The following is a 15659-nucleotide window of genomic DNA, read 5'->3' on the forward strand; positions in this document are numbered from 1 at the left end:
AAGTTTTTCCTCCTGTCCCCATTGCTTCTTTTGGCAATGATCTTAAATCTCTGCCCCCTCATTCTCCATCCGTTCTCCCGATCTACTCTGTCCAGACCCCTCATGGTTTTGTAAATCTCCTCTTAGCCTTCCATTCTCCATGGAAAATAGCCCCAACTTCTCCAGTCTAACTCCATAACTGTAACTGAAGCCCCTCATCCCTGGGCCCTTTATTTTATATTGTCTCTCCATGTTCTTCCTACCAAAATGAATCACCTTACATTTCTCCGCATTGAACTTCATTTGCCACCCATTCCACCAATTGTCTGTATATTTTTTGAAGTCCTACACTATCCTCCTCACAGTTCCGAATGGTTCCAAGTTTTGTATCAACTACAAGTTTTGAAATTGTTCCCTGCACACCAAGATCTAGATCATATGAACATACAAACCAAGAGCAGGAGTAGGCCATTCGGCCCCTCGAACCTGCTCCACCATTTAATAAAATCATGGCTGATCTGCATTCCACCTGCTGCCGATAATCTATCACCCCCTCACTTACCAAGAATCTATCCACCTCTGCCTTAAAATTATTCAAAAGGCTTTACTTCCACCACCTTTTCAGGAAGAGAGTTCCAAAGACTCACGACCCTCTGACAGAAAATATTTCACCTCATCTCCGTTTTAAATGGGCAACCTCTTATTTTTAAACAGTGACCCGTCCCTAGTTCTAGATTCTTCCACAAGGGGAAACATCCTCTCCACATCCACCCTGTCAAGACCCCTCAGGATCTTACATGTTTCAATCAAATCGCCTCTTACTCTTCTCATCTCCAGCAGATACAAGCCTAGTGTGTCCAGCCTTTCCTGATTAAACAGCCTACCCATTCCAGGTATTAGTCTGGTAAACCTTTTCTGAACTGCTTCCAACGCATTTACATCCTTCCTTAACTAAGGCAATCAGTACAGTAGACAGTACTCCAAATGTGGTCTCACTAGTGCCCTAAAGCATAACCTCCCTACTTTTATATTCAATTCTCCTCGCAATAAATGATAACATTCTATTAGTTTTCCTAATTACCTGCTGTACCTGCATACTAACCTTCATGCGCTAGGACACCCAGATCCCTCTGCACCTCAGAGCTCTGCAATCTCTCACCATTTAGATAATATGCTTCTTTTTTATTCTTCCTGTCAAAATGGACAATTTCACATTTTCCCATTAATATCTATCAGGAAAAGCAAGGGTCCCAAGACTGACTCCTGGGGAACTCCACTACAAACCTCCCTCCAGCCCAAAAAATATCCATTAACCATTACTCTCTGTTTCCTATCACTCAGCCAATTTTGTATCCATGTTGCTAACGTCCCTTTTTATTCCATGAGCAATAACTTTTCTCACAAGTCTGTTGTGCGGCACTGTATCGAATGCCTTTCGGAAGTCCATGTACACCACATCCACAGCGTTACCCCCATCGACCCTCTCTGTGACCTCTTCGAAAAAACTCCAGCAAATTAGTTAAACATGATTTTTCCTTAACAAATCCATGCTGGCTCTTCCTTCACTAACCCAGATTTGCCAAAGTGACTATTAGTTTTGTCCGAATTGTTTTTTTCTAGAAGCTTCCGCACCGCTGAAATTAAACTGACTGGTCTGCAATTGCTGGGCTTATTTTTAATCCCCTTTTTCGAACAGGGGTGTAATGTTTGCAATTCTCCGGTCCCGATTTGAATCCGTTTCGAATATATTCTCTATTTCAGCCGGGCAAACAGAAGAGAAAATTCTCCTCCTTCTTCAAGAGTCTTGTTATCGAGTTGGATAAGGATCTGTACGGGCCGGACAACCACTTGGTGGAGGTGACACGAATCCTCTTCTCTTGCCCTTACACCCAAGCCCCTGTTGAACTTTAAGATTCTCATCCTTGTTTTCCAATCCCTCCCCACGCCCCCTCCCCCCTTCGCTTTCCCTCCTCCTCCCCGACACCTCTCCCTTTAAACAAGCTGAGCTAACATGTCCTTGTGGGGCTGGTCGGTGAAGTTTGTTCCATAATCTCTTCTGTGAAGAACGTTGACATTTTTGCTACATTAAGGGATGATACATAAATATAACTGATAGTCTGATGTCCTTGAATATACCGTTGTTCCTATTGGCTGGTGTTACAAGGACTGGCGGGGTGGGGGGGAGACAGATTTTAAAGATTTTGGGTAAGAGATGCAGGGGGGGATGTGAGGAAGAACTCTTTTGACACAGTGAGTGGTGATGACCTGGAACCCGCTGCCCACGAGGGGGGTGGGGGGTTGGAAGCGGGGACGATGAATGATTTCGAAAGGAAATTGGACGGGGCCCTTGAGAGAAACCAACTTGCCGAGGTACAGAGGCAGAAACACCTCAGGCCAAGGTGTCGAGGGTGAGGGGTCAGTGTCGGTTTTAGGTGATGGGGTATCTCCCAGGATGGGTAGCAGGTTAATTCGCCTTCCAGTGTGACCCTGAATCAGACCAGATCAGATCCAGAGTCGTTCCCAGGGCAGGGTTAAGTTCACTGGCAGTAGCTTGGGGAACAGGAGTGGTACAAGAAGCAGTGATCTGACAGGCTTTCCACCTCATGATGGTGACCAGTGACCCGTCTCCCTCTGTGGACTCGGCTGACCCGTGAGGCCCCCTGCATTTGATTGTCTCCTGCCCATTCCCACTCCCATCTTGTGCACGGTGGACAGTCAGTTGGTCACCCAGACCCTGGGGAGATTGGGGGAGGGGGGTGTTGTGTTATTGACTAGCCTGTTTGATGCTAGCCGAGGGATTATTTTTGGCCTCTGTGTGTTTTTGCAGTGGCATCGGACCCCCACAACCCAGGAGACAGACGGCTTCCAGGTGAAGAGGCCAGGTGACGTCAGTGTCAGGTGTACACTCCTGCTGATGCTCGACTATCAGGTGGGCACCATGAACTGGGGCAGGGGTCTCGAGAGGTGGTGGGTAGGGCTATCTGCACTGGGGGACGGGCCTTCGTATGGGCAGGACTGTCTGGACTAGGGGAGGGGCCTCCAGATAGGCAGGACTGTGGACTGGGGGCAGGATTTCCAGGTGGACAGGATGGTGTGGATTGGGGGAGGGGCCTCCTGATGGGAGGGGCTGTCTGGACTGGGGGAGGGGCCTCCAGAGGGGGCAGGGCTGTGTGGACTGGGGGAGGGGCCTCCAGAGGGGGCAGGGCTGTGTGGGCTGGGGGAGGGGCCTCCAGAGGGGACAGGGCTGTCTGGACTGGGGGAGGGGCCTCCAGAGGGGACAGGGCTGTGTGGACTGGGGGAGGGGCCTCCAGAGGGGACAGGGCTGTGTGGACTGGGGGAGGGGCCTCCAGAGGGGACAGGGCTGTGTGGATTGGGGGAGGGGCCTCCAGAGGGGGCAGGGCTGTGTGGGCTGGGGGAGGGGCCTCCAGAGGGGACAGGGCTGTGTGGACTGGGGGAGGGGCCTCCAGAGGGGACAGGGCTGTGTGGACTGGGGGAGGGGCCTCCAGAGGGGGCAGGGCTGTGTGGGCTGGGGGAGGGGCCTCCAGAGGGGGCAGGGCTGTGTGGACTGGGGGGGGGGGAGGGGCCTCCAGAGGGGACAGGGCTGTGTGGATGTTTTTTGGGAAAGTTTTCTGCAAGTTCTTGTTCTTCAGTCAACAAGTGAGGTGACCACATTAGATTTATTACTGATTCCTGGGATGGCAGGGTTATCGTATGAGGAGAGGTTGGGCCGACTAGGCCCTGTATTCACTGGAGCTTTGAAGAATGAGAGGGGATCTCACTGAAATGTATAAAGTTCCGACAGGGCTGGACAGACCGGATGCAGGGGTGATGTTCCCTCTGGCTGTGGGGGTCTAGAACAAGGGGTCACAGTCTCAGGATACGGGGTAGGCCATTTAGGATTGAGATGAGGAGAAACTTCTTCACTCAGAGGGGGGTGAACCTGTGGAATTCTCTACCACAGAAGCTGTGGAGACCAAGTCACTGAATGTATTTAAGAAGGAAATAGATTTTTAGACTCTAAAGGCACCAGGGGGTTTGGGTGAGTGTGGGAGTGTGCCGTTGAGATAGAGGATCAGCCATGATCATGATGAATGGCAGAGCAGGCTGGATGGGCTGAATGGCCTACTCCTGCTCCTGTTCTCTCTGTTTCTATGTTAATAATGAGCCTTGAAGGTTGAACAGGTTGAGGGTCTTTTCTCAAGGATAGGAACGGTTGGCCTGATTGAGGTTTTTAAATGATGACGGGATTCGCTAGGGTAGATGTGGGGATGTTTCAATGTTCCACATTGCGGGAGTTCTAAACCTGAAACAGTCACTAATAAATCCAATGAGGGGTTCAGGAGGAGTTTCTTTACCCAGAGAGTGGGGAGAATGTGGAACTCACTCCCACAAGGAGTGGCTAAGGTGAATAATGTAGATACATTTAAGGGAAAACCGGATAACCACATGAGGGAGAAAGGATTAAAAGGATTTGTTGATAGGATGAGATGAAGAGCGGGTGAGGGGAGGGCGTGTCTAGGGCACAAACACCAGAATTGAGCAGAGCGGCCGAATGGCCTTTTCCTGTTCTGGAGAATTGGATGTAATGTTAGGGAAATGTGTAATTTACCAGATTTGATATTAGGTTTGAGAGGATGAGTTACAAAGCAAGGTTTTAAATGTAGGTGAATCAGCAACTGACCACAATAGACTGAAATGCTAATGGATAAAAACAGGACTGAAAGGGGGGAGAGATTCAGAAAACATAATTGGTGCAATATGGGAGCTGGACATGGCTCTACAGGGCAAGGGCTCTGTTTGTGCAATTAAACAATCTTGGCCAGCGAGAGAGGTGAGAGCATCAAACTAAAGGAAAGGATTTGATATAGAAAAAGAGATTCCCACAGACTGGGAATGATACAAAGGACAGCAACGGGTTACAGAGGAAGTAATGAGATCAGCACAGAGGGAATAGGAGAGAGAGCTTGTGAGGGGACATCAGCAACAACAGCAAAGGATTTTATTAAGGGAAAGACATTGGCTGAGAGAAACCTCAACCCCTCGTGACAAACACCAGCAATGTTGTAATTGGAAATCAGGAACTCATTTATAAATATATTGAGAAGCTGAGATCCCAGTGCTGATCCCTGGGGAACACCATCAGTCAGATTTACCAACAAGGAGCACAATCAGGAAATGGCGGATTTACTAAATACTTTGTGTCAGCCTTTGGGGTAGAGATCAGATAAAATACCCGAGATACCAGGGAAATCAGAAATAAACCAACGAGAGGGACAAACAAGACTTAATCTAAATGGTGATGGTGAAACAATGTCATCATAACAGACAGATCCCAGGATTCAATAGATTCCACCCAGGAAATTAAAGGGATTGGGGATAAATCAGAGGTTCTGTGAAAGCCGCATCTCAAGAGTCACTCAAATCTAACACACCCTAGTTAAATTTTTGAGGATGTCAGGAACATGTAGATAGTCGAATGTTATTCGTATGGATTTCCAGAAGGGATTCGAGGAAGTTTCATATCCGGGACTGTGTCCTGGGCATTGGGAATTGATTGGGAGGGTATGAGAGGGAGAGAATGGGTCTGTGCTCCATGTTAATGGCCTTTATCTCGCGCACTAGAATACGAAAGGGAGGAAGTGATGCTTTGTTGTACAGAGCTCTTGTCAGACCCCATCCAGAGTAACTGCGTTCAGTCTGGGCTCAGCACCTCACGGAGGAAAGACTGGGTCAGACACTGGGGGTCGACAGGGTCATTTGGGAGTTCAAGAGTTGATGTGAAGGTTTTGGGTTCGGAGTTTGATCGAGGGTGGGGGGGGTTTGATGCGGTGGTTTGGGGGTTCAGAGTTTGATCGAGGGTGGGGGGGGTTTGATGCGGTGGTTTGGGGGTTCAGAGTTTGATCGAAGGGGAGGGGGTTTAATCCGGTGGTTTGGGGGTTCAGAGTTTGATCGAGGGGGAGGGGGTTTAATCCGGTGGTTTGGGGGTTCAGAGTTTGATCGAGGGGGAGGGGGTTTGATGCGGTGGTTTGGGGGTTCAGAGTTTGATCGAGGGTGGAGGGGGTTTGATGCGGTGGTTTGGGGGTTCAGAGTTTAATCGAGGGGGAGGGGGTTTGATGCGGTGGTTTGGGGGTTCAGAGTTTGATCGAGGGTGGGGGGGGTTTAATCCGGTGGTTTGGGGGTTCAGAGTTTGATCGAGGGTGGAGGGGGTTTGATGCGGTGGTTTGGGGGTTCGGAGTTTGATCGAGGGTGGGGGGGGTTTGATGCGGTGGTTTGGAGGTTCAGAGTTTGGGGTAATTTATGGTTTGAGGTTCAGTGTTGTCATTTGGGGCGTGTTGTTTTGATGGGGTGAGTTGAGAGATGATTGGTTTGGGGGAATTCAGGGTTTGATGGGGTGGTCTTGATGGAATGGTTTGGGGTTCAGGGTTTGGGATGGCTTGGGGATGGTTGTTTTGATGGGGGAAGCGTTGGGGTTTGGGATGAGTGGAACAGTGGTTTTGATGAGGGGGGGTTTGGGATGGGTGGTTTTGATGAGGGGGGTTTGGGATGGGTGGGACGGTGGTTTTGATGAGGGGGGGTTTGGGATGGGTGGTTTTGATGAGGTGGGATTTGGGATGGGTGGGATGGTGGTTTTGATGAGGGGGGGTTTGGGATGGGTGGTTTTGATGAGGGGGGGTTTGGGATGGGTGGGTCGGTGGTTTTGATGAGGTGGGATTTGGGATGGGTGGGATGGTGGTTTTGATGGGGGCGGTTTGGGATGGGTGGGACGGTGGTTTTGATGGGGGAGGTTTGGGGGTGATTTTCTCTGTCTCTCTATTTTGGGATGGGTCTATTGCAGCCACCTCAGTTTAAGTTGGATCCACGATTGGCCCGGTTACTGGGAATTCACACACAGACTCGATCGGCCATTGTACAGGCGCTTTGGCAATACATCAAAACCAACAAACTCCAGGATTCCCACGACAAGGAATACGTCAGCTGTGACAAGTACTTCCAGCAGGTAAACAGCAGAGACATGGAGAGCTGGGTGGGGGGTGGTGGTGGTGGGCTGGGGGGTGGTGTGTGGGGGTTGGGAAACAGGGAGAGGGGCTTGGGTCTGGAAACAAGGGGTACTGTGGATTGTTCCTCTGGGATTATGGGAGTGGGTAAGAGGCTGTTTGGGTCAGAGTCACAGAATTGACAATAGGAACTGAACGAAATGGGCAGAAAATAGGGGAGGTGATGGCACAGTGGTATTGTCACTGGGCTAGTATTCCAGAGACCAGGGTAATATTCTGGGGACCTGGGTTCGAATCCCACCATGGTAGATGGTGAAATTTGTATTCAATAAGAATCTGGATGACAATGAGGATGAAACTGTTGATGGCTATCATAAAAACCCACCTGGTTCACTAATGTCCCAGACACCACCATCACCATCCCTGGGAATGTCCTGTCCCATCAGTAGGACAGACCCAGCAGAAGTTGTGGCACACTGGTATACAGTCAGGAGGGAGTTGCCCTGGGAGCCCTTAACATTGACTTAAAGCCCTGTACAGCTGCAGTAAAACTTCCCTAGTTTTATATTCCATTCTCCAACACTCCATTTACTTTCCTAATCACTTGCTGTGCCTGCATACTAACTTTTTATGATTCATGTACCTGGACACCCAGATCCCTCTGTACCACCGAGTTCTGCAGTCTCTCTATTTAAATAATATGCTGCTTTTCCATTCCTCCTGCCAAAGTGGACACGTTCACATTTTCCCATGTTATACTTCATCTGCCAATTTTTTGCTCGCTCACTTACCCTGTCTATATCCCTTTGTATACTCTTTATCTCCTCTTGACAACTTACTTTCCTACCTATCTTGGTGTCATCGGCAAATTTAGCTACCATACATTTGGTCCCTTCATCCAAAGCATTGATGTAGTTGTAAATAGTTGGGGCCCCAGCACTGATCTCTGCGGCGCTCCACTAGTTACAGTTTGCCAATCCAAAAAAGATCCATTTACCCCTACTCTCTGCTGCCTGTTAGCTAACCAATCCTTTATCCATGTTAATATGTTATCCCCTACACCATGTGCTCTTATTTTGTGTAGGAACCTTTGATGTGGCACCTTATCAAATGCCTGTTGGAAATACAAGTACCCCACATCTACAGGTTCCCCTTTATCCACCTTGCTTGTTACATCCTCAAAAACCTCTAATACATTAGTTAAATACCAATTCCCTTTCACAAAGCCATGCTGATTCTGCCTGATCACATTGTGATTTTCTAAGTGTCCTGCTTTAACCCCTTAAGCATGATTTTAGCAATTTCCCTATGATAGATGCTAGGCTAACCAGTCTGTAGTTTCCTGTTTTCTGTCTCCCTCCTTGCTTGAGTAAAGGTATCACATTAGCTATTTTACAATCTACCAGGACCCTTCCAGAATCTACAGAATTTTGGAAGATTATTACCAATGCATTTTTCTTATATTCATTCTTGGGATGTGGGCATCACTGGCTGGGCCAGCACTTATTACCCATCCCTAATTGCCCCTTGAGAAGGTGGTGGTGAGCTGCCTTCTTGAACCGCTGCAGTCCATGTGGTGTAGGTACACCCACAGTGCTGTTAGGGAGGGAGTTCCAGGATTTTGACCCAGCGACAGTGAAGGAACGGCGATATATTTCCAAGTCAGGATGGTGACCATCTACTATCTATGCAGCCAATTCTATTAAGACCCTAGGATGCAGGCCATCAGGTCCTGGGAACTTGTCAGCCTTTAGGTCAAATAGTTTTCCCAGCATCTTTTCCCAAGCGTTGGTGATTGTTTTAAGCTCATCCCTCCCATTCATCTTTTTGATTTTCAAGTATCTTTGGGAAGTTTTCTAAGTCTTCTACAGTGAAGACAGACACAAAATATTCTCCATGTCCATTCTCAATTCCCCAGAATCACTCTCTAGAGGACCAGCACTGGCTTTAGTGACTCTTCCCCTATTCAAATACTTGTAAAACCTCTTACTATCAGTTTTTATATTACCAGCTAGCTTTCTCTCATACTCTACTTTCTCCCTCACTTATCTTTTTTTAGTCACTCTTTGCTGGTTCTTAAAATCTGTCCAATCTTCTGACCTACCATTAATCTTCGCAGATTTGTGCAGTCTTTCTTTCAATTTGATACTATCCTTAACTTCTTTATTCAACCATGGATGATGCATCCTTCTCAGAGTCTTTCATTCTCGCTGGGATAAATATTTTTTGAGAGCTATTAAATATCTCCTTAAAACTCCTGCCATTGCATCTCTACTATCCCATCTTTAAACCTAGTTTCCCAGTTCACTTTAGCCAACTCTGCATTCATACCCATATATTTACCTTTATAAAACAGTCAACTTAATCCCACTCCCTTCAAACTGAACATGAAATACTATCATGTTGTGATCACTGTTGACTAGAGGCTCCTTTACTGGGAGCTATTGATTAATCCTCATTGCACATTACCAGGTCCAGGTTACCCTGCTCCCTGGTTGGCACTAGAACATACTGCCCTAAGAAACTGTCCCAAAAACACTGTATGAACTCATTTTCCAGGCTACATTTGCCAATCTGATTCTCTCAATTTAAATGTAAAGTCAACCATGATTATTATGGAACCTTTCTTACATGGCCCAGTTATTACTTCCTGTATACATTTTTTTTATATGCACTCGTGGGAGGTGGGCGTCACTGGCTGGGCCAGCATTTATTGCCCATCCCTAGTTACCCTTGAGAAGGTGGTGGTGAGCTGCTGCCTTGAACCGCTGCAGTCCATGTGGTGTAGGTATACCCACAGCGCTGTTAGGGAGGAAGTTCCAGGATTTTGACCCAGCGACAGTGAAGGAACAAAAAGCAGGACAAATCGAACCCAGCCAATTACCGCCCCATCAGTCTACTCTCAATCATCAGCAAAGTGATGGCAAGAGTCATCAACAGTGCTATCAAACGACACTTAGTCAGCAATAGTCTGCTCACTGACACCCAGTTTGGGTTCCACCAGAGTAACTCAGCTCCTGATCTCATTGCAGCCTTTTTGTGCACAGGACATACCTGGGCAATTTTCAACATAGCCGGGTAGATGCCAGTGCTGTAGCTGTACTGGAACAGCTTGGCTGGGGGGCGTGGCTAGTTCTGGCACACAAGCATTGAGTACTATTGCCAGAATGTTGTCAGGGCCCCATAGCCTTTGCAGTATCCAATGCCTATAGCCATTTCTTGATATCACATGGAGTGAATGGAATTGGCTGAAGACTGGCATCTGATGCTGGGGACCTCCGGAGGAGGCCGAGATGGGTCATCCATTTGGCACTTCTGGCTGAAGGTGCTTGAAAATGCTTCAGCCTTATTTTTTGCACTGATGTGCTGGGCTCCTCATCTTTAAGGATGGGGATATTTGTGTCCTATAGTATGACTACTGTTAGGGGGCCTATAAACTACTCCTACAAGTGACCTCTTAGCTTTCCTATTTCTTATCTCTACCCAAACGGACTCTCCATCTTGTTCTGTCATGCTAAAATCATCTCTCACCACTGTACTAATGACATCCTTAATTAACTGAGCTACCCCACCACCTTTCGTAGAGTAAATGTCATATACTCTTCAATGTTCAGGTCCCAGGCTTGGTCACTTTGCAACCATGTCTCTGCAATGGTGCCATGGTCAGTTCACTCATCCAACCTGCAGCCCCTGTTTTTGTCCCCGCAAGGTGCAAGAACCTTAAACCTGATGGACAATTGCAAGGGCTGAGGATCCTCCACTTCTACCTTCTCAATCCCCTTACCTGCCTCACTCACAGTCACACCCTCCTGTCCCTGACCGCTGACCAAATCAGAAAACCTTATTCTAAGGGGCGTGACCACCTCCTGGTACAGAGTGTCCAGGTAATTTTCCCCATGCCTGATGCATCACAGTGTCTGCAGCTCGGCCTCCAGCTCAATGACTCTGAGCTGAAGCTCCTCAAGCCACAGACACTACTCTAGACATGTCTGCCCTGGATCACATTGGTGTCCAGAATACCCACATTCTGCAGTCGCGTCAGATTATCTGCCCTGCCATCTTTATTCTGTGTTAATTAATTATCATTTTTTAAATTAATTTATAATTAAGAAACCCTACTACTGCCAATGAGCTTTAATACCGCTAGTAAGCCTATTACTAATAAAACCTTACCATTGGTGCTAAATTACCTGAGTTTTGAAAGATAAATGAGCAAAATCATCACCAACCAATCACTTATCTGCTTCCGTCCTCCCTCACTGCACCGAATTCCCTCACTCACCAAATTCCCAAGTTCACACTCAGTGGCTAGCTGCACTCAGTGATGAGCTGCTGTCTTCGTGCTTGCTTGAAACCTTTTCATAATTTAAAGATCTCTATCAGGTCACCCTTCAGTCTTCTCAATTCTAGAGAAAAGAGCTGCAGCCTGTTCAGTCTTTCCTGACAGTTATAACCTCTCAGTCCTGGTAACACACTTGTAAAATCGCTTTTCTTTGCATTTCTCTGTGTTCTTTGCTGGGTGTTTTTTTTTTTGGTGTCTGATCCTAAAGTTATTTGCCTCTGTCGATCTCACAGATATTCGACTGTCCCCGGTTAAAGTTTTCCGAGATCCCTCAGCGACTCACTACCTTGCTGCTGCCGCCAGATCCCATCATCATCAACCACCTCATCAGGTAAGAGAGCCCTTTAAGAGCAAGAGCCAGGCAGTGATGTGACCACCCCCCCCCTCCCCTGCTTTTTCCCATTATTGACTGCACACAGACCCCTCCCTTGCGCACACACACGTTGGATTTATTCTCTATTCCCTCCCCTCACTCCGGACATCTGCAGGGGATAATGAGCCAAGTGGTACAGGAGAGTCCAGACTTCACCCTCACCCTGTGCTGATTTGAGGATATGCAGCTGGTCCCTGTGATCCTGGGTGAAGGAGAAAGGGAATCAGGCCCCTCCACTATCGAGAGACTATCCCAAATGGAACAGCCTGGTCATCTGAAGCCTGCCCCACACAACGATGATGATGACTGGAACATCAGCAGATATTTCCGACACTTGCCACAGACAGGACATTGCCTGGGAGAAGCGAAAAGACAAGATGGGAACCCAGGGCTAATAAAGGCAAAAACTTGAGCAGGAGTCGACCATATCGCCTGTGGAAGCTGCTTCCCATTTAGTACATCATAGCTGAATATGGGCTTCGACTGCACTTTCCCATTCACTCCCCTATCCTTAATTCCCCGAGAGACCAAAACTCTGTCTATCTCAACCCTATCAATAATCCTGTGGGGTAGAGAATGCCAAAGATTCACAACCTTTTGAGCGGGGACATTTCTCCTTATCTCAGTCCTAAATGATCGCCCCCCTTATCCTGAGATTGTACCCCCGTGTTCTAGATTCCCCGACCAGTGGAAACAACCTCTCAGTCTGTAAAGCTCCTTCAGAATGTTGGATGTTTCAATGACATCACCTTCCAACGAGTGAGAAAACATCCAAGGGACGGACATATCATCCGTGGTTAAACTGGAAAGGTTAAAGATAGTGTCAAACTTAAAGAAAAAGCATATCATTGTGCAAAAGATAAGTGGCAGATCAGAAGATTGGACAGAATATAAGGAACAGCAAAGGATGACTAAAAGATTAATAAGGAGGGAAAAATTAGAGTACGAGAGAAAGCTGCCCAGAAATAGATATTAAGAGTTTCTATAAATATTTTAAAAAGGAACAAGTAACAAAGTGAGCGTGGATCCTATGGAAAGTAAGTCAGGACAATTGATAATAGAAAACAAGGAAATGGCAGATGAGGATATATTACACAGGATACAAGCAACATTCCAGAAGCAGCAATAAATCAGGAAATGGGGGGTAGATACTCGGAGAATTACAATCACCAGAGAAGTGGTACTGAGTAAGTTGTTGGGGCTGCGGGCCGACAAGTGCTGGGGTCCTGATGGAGTTCATCCCAGGGTCTTAAAAGAAGTGGCTAGTGAGATAGTTGATGCAATGGCTTTAATTTTCCTAAACTGCCGAGATTCGGGGAAGGTCCCATTAGATTGGAAGATAGCAAATGTAACTCCATTATTCAAAAAGGGAGGGAGACAGAAAGCAGGAAACTACAGGGCAGTTAGCTTAACATCTGTCATAGGGAAAATGTTTAATCAACTTATTGGAGTTCTTTGAGGAAGTAACGTGCTGTGGATAAAGGGAAACCGGTGGATGTACTTTACTTAGATTTCCAGAAGGTATTTGATAAGGTGCCACATCAAAGGTTATTGTGGAAAATAAAAGCTCATGGAATAGGGGGTAAGATATTGGCATGGGTAGAAGATTGGCTGGATAACAGGGAGCAGAGAGTAGGCATTAATGGGTCTTTTTCAGGTTGGTAAGATGTAACGAGTGGCGTGCCACAGGGATCAGTGCTGGGACCTCAACTGTTTACAAATGATATAAGTGACTTAGATGAAGGGATGGATGGGATGGTTGCCAAATATGCTGATGTCAGGTAGGAAAGTAATTTGTGAAGAGGACATAAGGAGGCTACAAAAAGATATAGATAGGTTAAGTGAGTGGGCAAATATATGGCAAATGAAGTATAATGCGGGAAAATGTGCAATTGCCCATTTTGGCAGGAAGAATAAGAGAGAAGCATATTATCTAAATGGTGAGAGATTGCAGAGCTCTGAGATTCAGAGGGATCTGGGTGTCCTAGTGCATGAATCACAAAAGGTTAGTATGCAGGTACAGCAGGTAATTAGGAAAACTAATAGAATGTTATCATTTACTGTGAGGGGAATTGAATACAAAAGTAGGGAGGTTATGCTTCAGTTGTACAGGGCACTAGTGGGACCACGTCTGGAGTATTGTGTAAAGTATTGGTCTCCTTATTTAAGGAAGGATGTAAATGCATTAGAAGCGGTTCAGAGAAGGTTTACCAGACTAATACCAGGAATGGGCGGGTTGCCTTATGAGGAAAGGTTGGACAGGTTAGGCTTGTATCCGCTGGAGTTTAGAAGAGTAAGAGGTGACTTGATTTAAACATATACAATCCTGAGGGGTCTTGACAGGGTGGATGTGGAGAGGATGATTCCTCTTGTGGGGGAATCTAGAACTAGGGGTCACTGTTTAAAAATAAGGGGTCACTCATTTAAAACAGAAATGAGGTGAAATTTTTTCACTCAGGGCCGTGAGTCTTTGGAACTCTCTTCCTGAAAAGGAGTTGGAAGCAGAGCCTTTGAATATGTTTAAGGCAGAGGTGGATAGATTCTTGGTAAGCGAGGGGGTGATAGGTTATCGGCGGTAGGTGGGATGCAGATTTCAGGTGACTATCAGATCAGCCATGATCTTATTAAATGGCGGAGCAGGTTCGAGGGGCCGAATGGCCTACTCCTGCTCCTTGATCGTATGTTCGTATGCACCTCTCATTCTAGGCCCAATTTACTCAACCTCCCATCATTGGACAACCCTTTCATTCTGGGATGTCCTAAAACACTTCACAGCCAATGTAATAATGGAAATAATACATGGACAAATTTCTTTCTAACTCAAGACGTGCCAGACCCTTAGAAACATCGAAAATAGGAGCAGGAGTAGGCCATTCGGCCCTTCGAGCCTGCTCCGCCATTCATTATGATCGTGGCTGATCCTCTATCTCAACGCCATATTCCCACTTTCTCTCCAAACCCCTTGATGCCTTTAGAGTCCAGAAATCTATCTATTTCCTTCTTAAATATATTCAGTGACTTGGCCTCCACAGCTTCTGTATTAGAGAATTCCACAGGTTCACCACCCTCTGAGTGAAGATGTTTCTCCTCATCTCAGTCCTGAATGGTCTACCCTGTATCCTGACCTTTATACTACACCTCCCCCAAGTCTTTATCCAGTGTAGTTCAAGTTATTCTAGTTTAACCCTTGTATTTACATCATTATTACTGCCCCATCTCCCCCCTTCAGGTCCCTGAGTTCATAGGTTCAGGTGGTCTGGAGGCCTTTTAATCCTTTCTATATCGCGTTAGCATTACTGCTGGAGGAGTGCTAGGCTCTGTCATTGCAGGTAAATTCTGTTATTCTGGCATTAGGATATCTTTTCATCCTCTTTCTCTGTTGTTTACTATTGAGCTGCTCTTTGTCGATTCGGCAGTCGTGGTGATCGGTGGTCGTTGCTCCATCCTATTTCCTGCCGGAGGGATGAACGTTGAGCTCGTCTCCAGGTCACTTTTATCCTCTTCATCCCTTGTTGTGTGGGTCATCGCAATGTCCTCTGTGGCGGAAGATGGCCATCCCAGTAATGAGGGTGTGTTTTTTTTAGTGTGCTGCAGGCAATGGACGGCTGTTACTCAGTTCCAGCAACACTGGTGGCCCTGTCGGGTCTGGCCACGAGCTGCAGTGTTTGCTCTGCGGTCAGTGTTTGCTCTGTGGTCAGTGTTTGCTCTGCGGTCACAGTGTTTGCTCTGTGGTCAGTGTTTGCTCTGTGGTCACAGTGTTTGCTCTGCGGTCACAGTGTTTGCTCTGTGGTCAGTGTTTGCTCTGTGGCCAGTGTTTGCTCTGTGGTCACAGTGTTTGCTCTGCGGTCACAGTGTTTGCTCTGTGGTCAGTGTTTGCTCTGTGGTCACAGTGTTTGCTCTGTGGTCAGTGTTTGCTCTGTGGTCAGTGTTTGCTCTGTGGTCACAGTGTTTGCTCTGTGGTCACAGTGTT

General features: G+C 47.0%; 2 protein-coding genes across 2 annotated transcripts in view; one reads left to right on the forward strand and one right to left on the reverse strand.

The window, feature by feature from the left end:
- Positions 1-15659, forward strand: part of smarcd3a (SWI/SNF related BAF chromatin remodeling complex subunit D3a) — a 66677-nt gene that overhangs the window by 29695 nt on the left and 21323 nt on the right. Inside the window, exons 6-9 of the mRNA XM_078541195.1 lie at positions 1741-1836; positions 2807-2908; positions 6815-6976; positions 11550-11647. Coding sequence (XP_078397321.1) covers positions 1741-1836; positions 2807-2908; positions 6815-6976; positions 11550-11647 — 458 coding nt within the window. The remainder of the gene's footprint in view (positions 1-1740; positions 1837-2806; positions 2909-6814; positions 6977-11549; positions 11648-15659) is intronic.
- The window catches only part of LOC144680060 (chondroitin sulfate glucuronyltransferase-like), a 111851-nt gene that overhangs the window by 14044 nt on the left and 82148 nt on the right, over positions 1-15659 (reverse strand). The gene's annotated exons all lie outside the window — the stretch shown is intronic.

This window comes from Cetorhinus maximus, chromosome 4, assembly GCF_964194155.1.
Source record: "Cetorhinus maximus chromosome 4, sCetMax3.hap1.1, whole genome shotgun sequence".
NCBI lineage: Eukaryota > Metazoa > Chordata > Chondrichthyes > Lamniformes > Cetorhinidae > Cetorhinus > Cetorhinus maximus.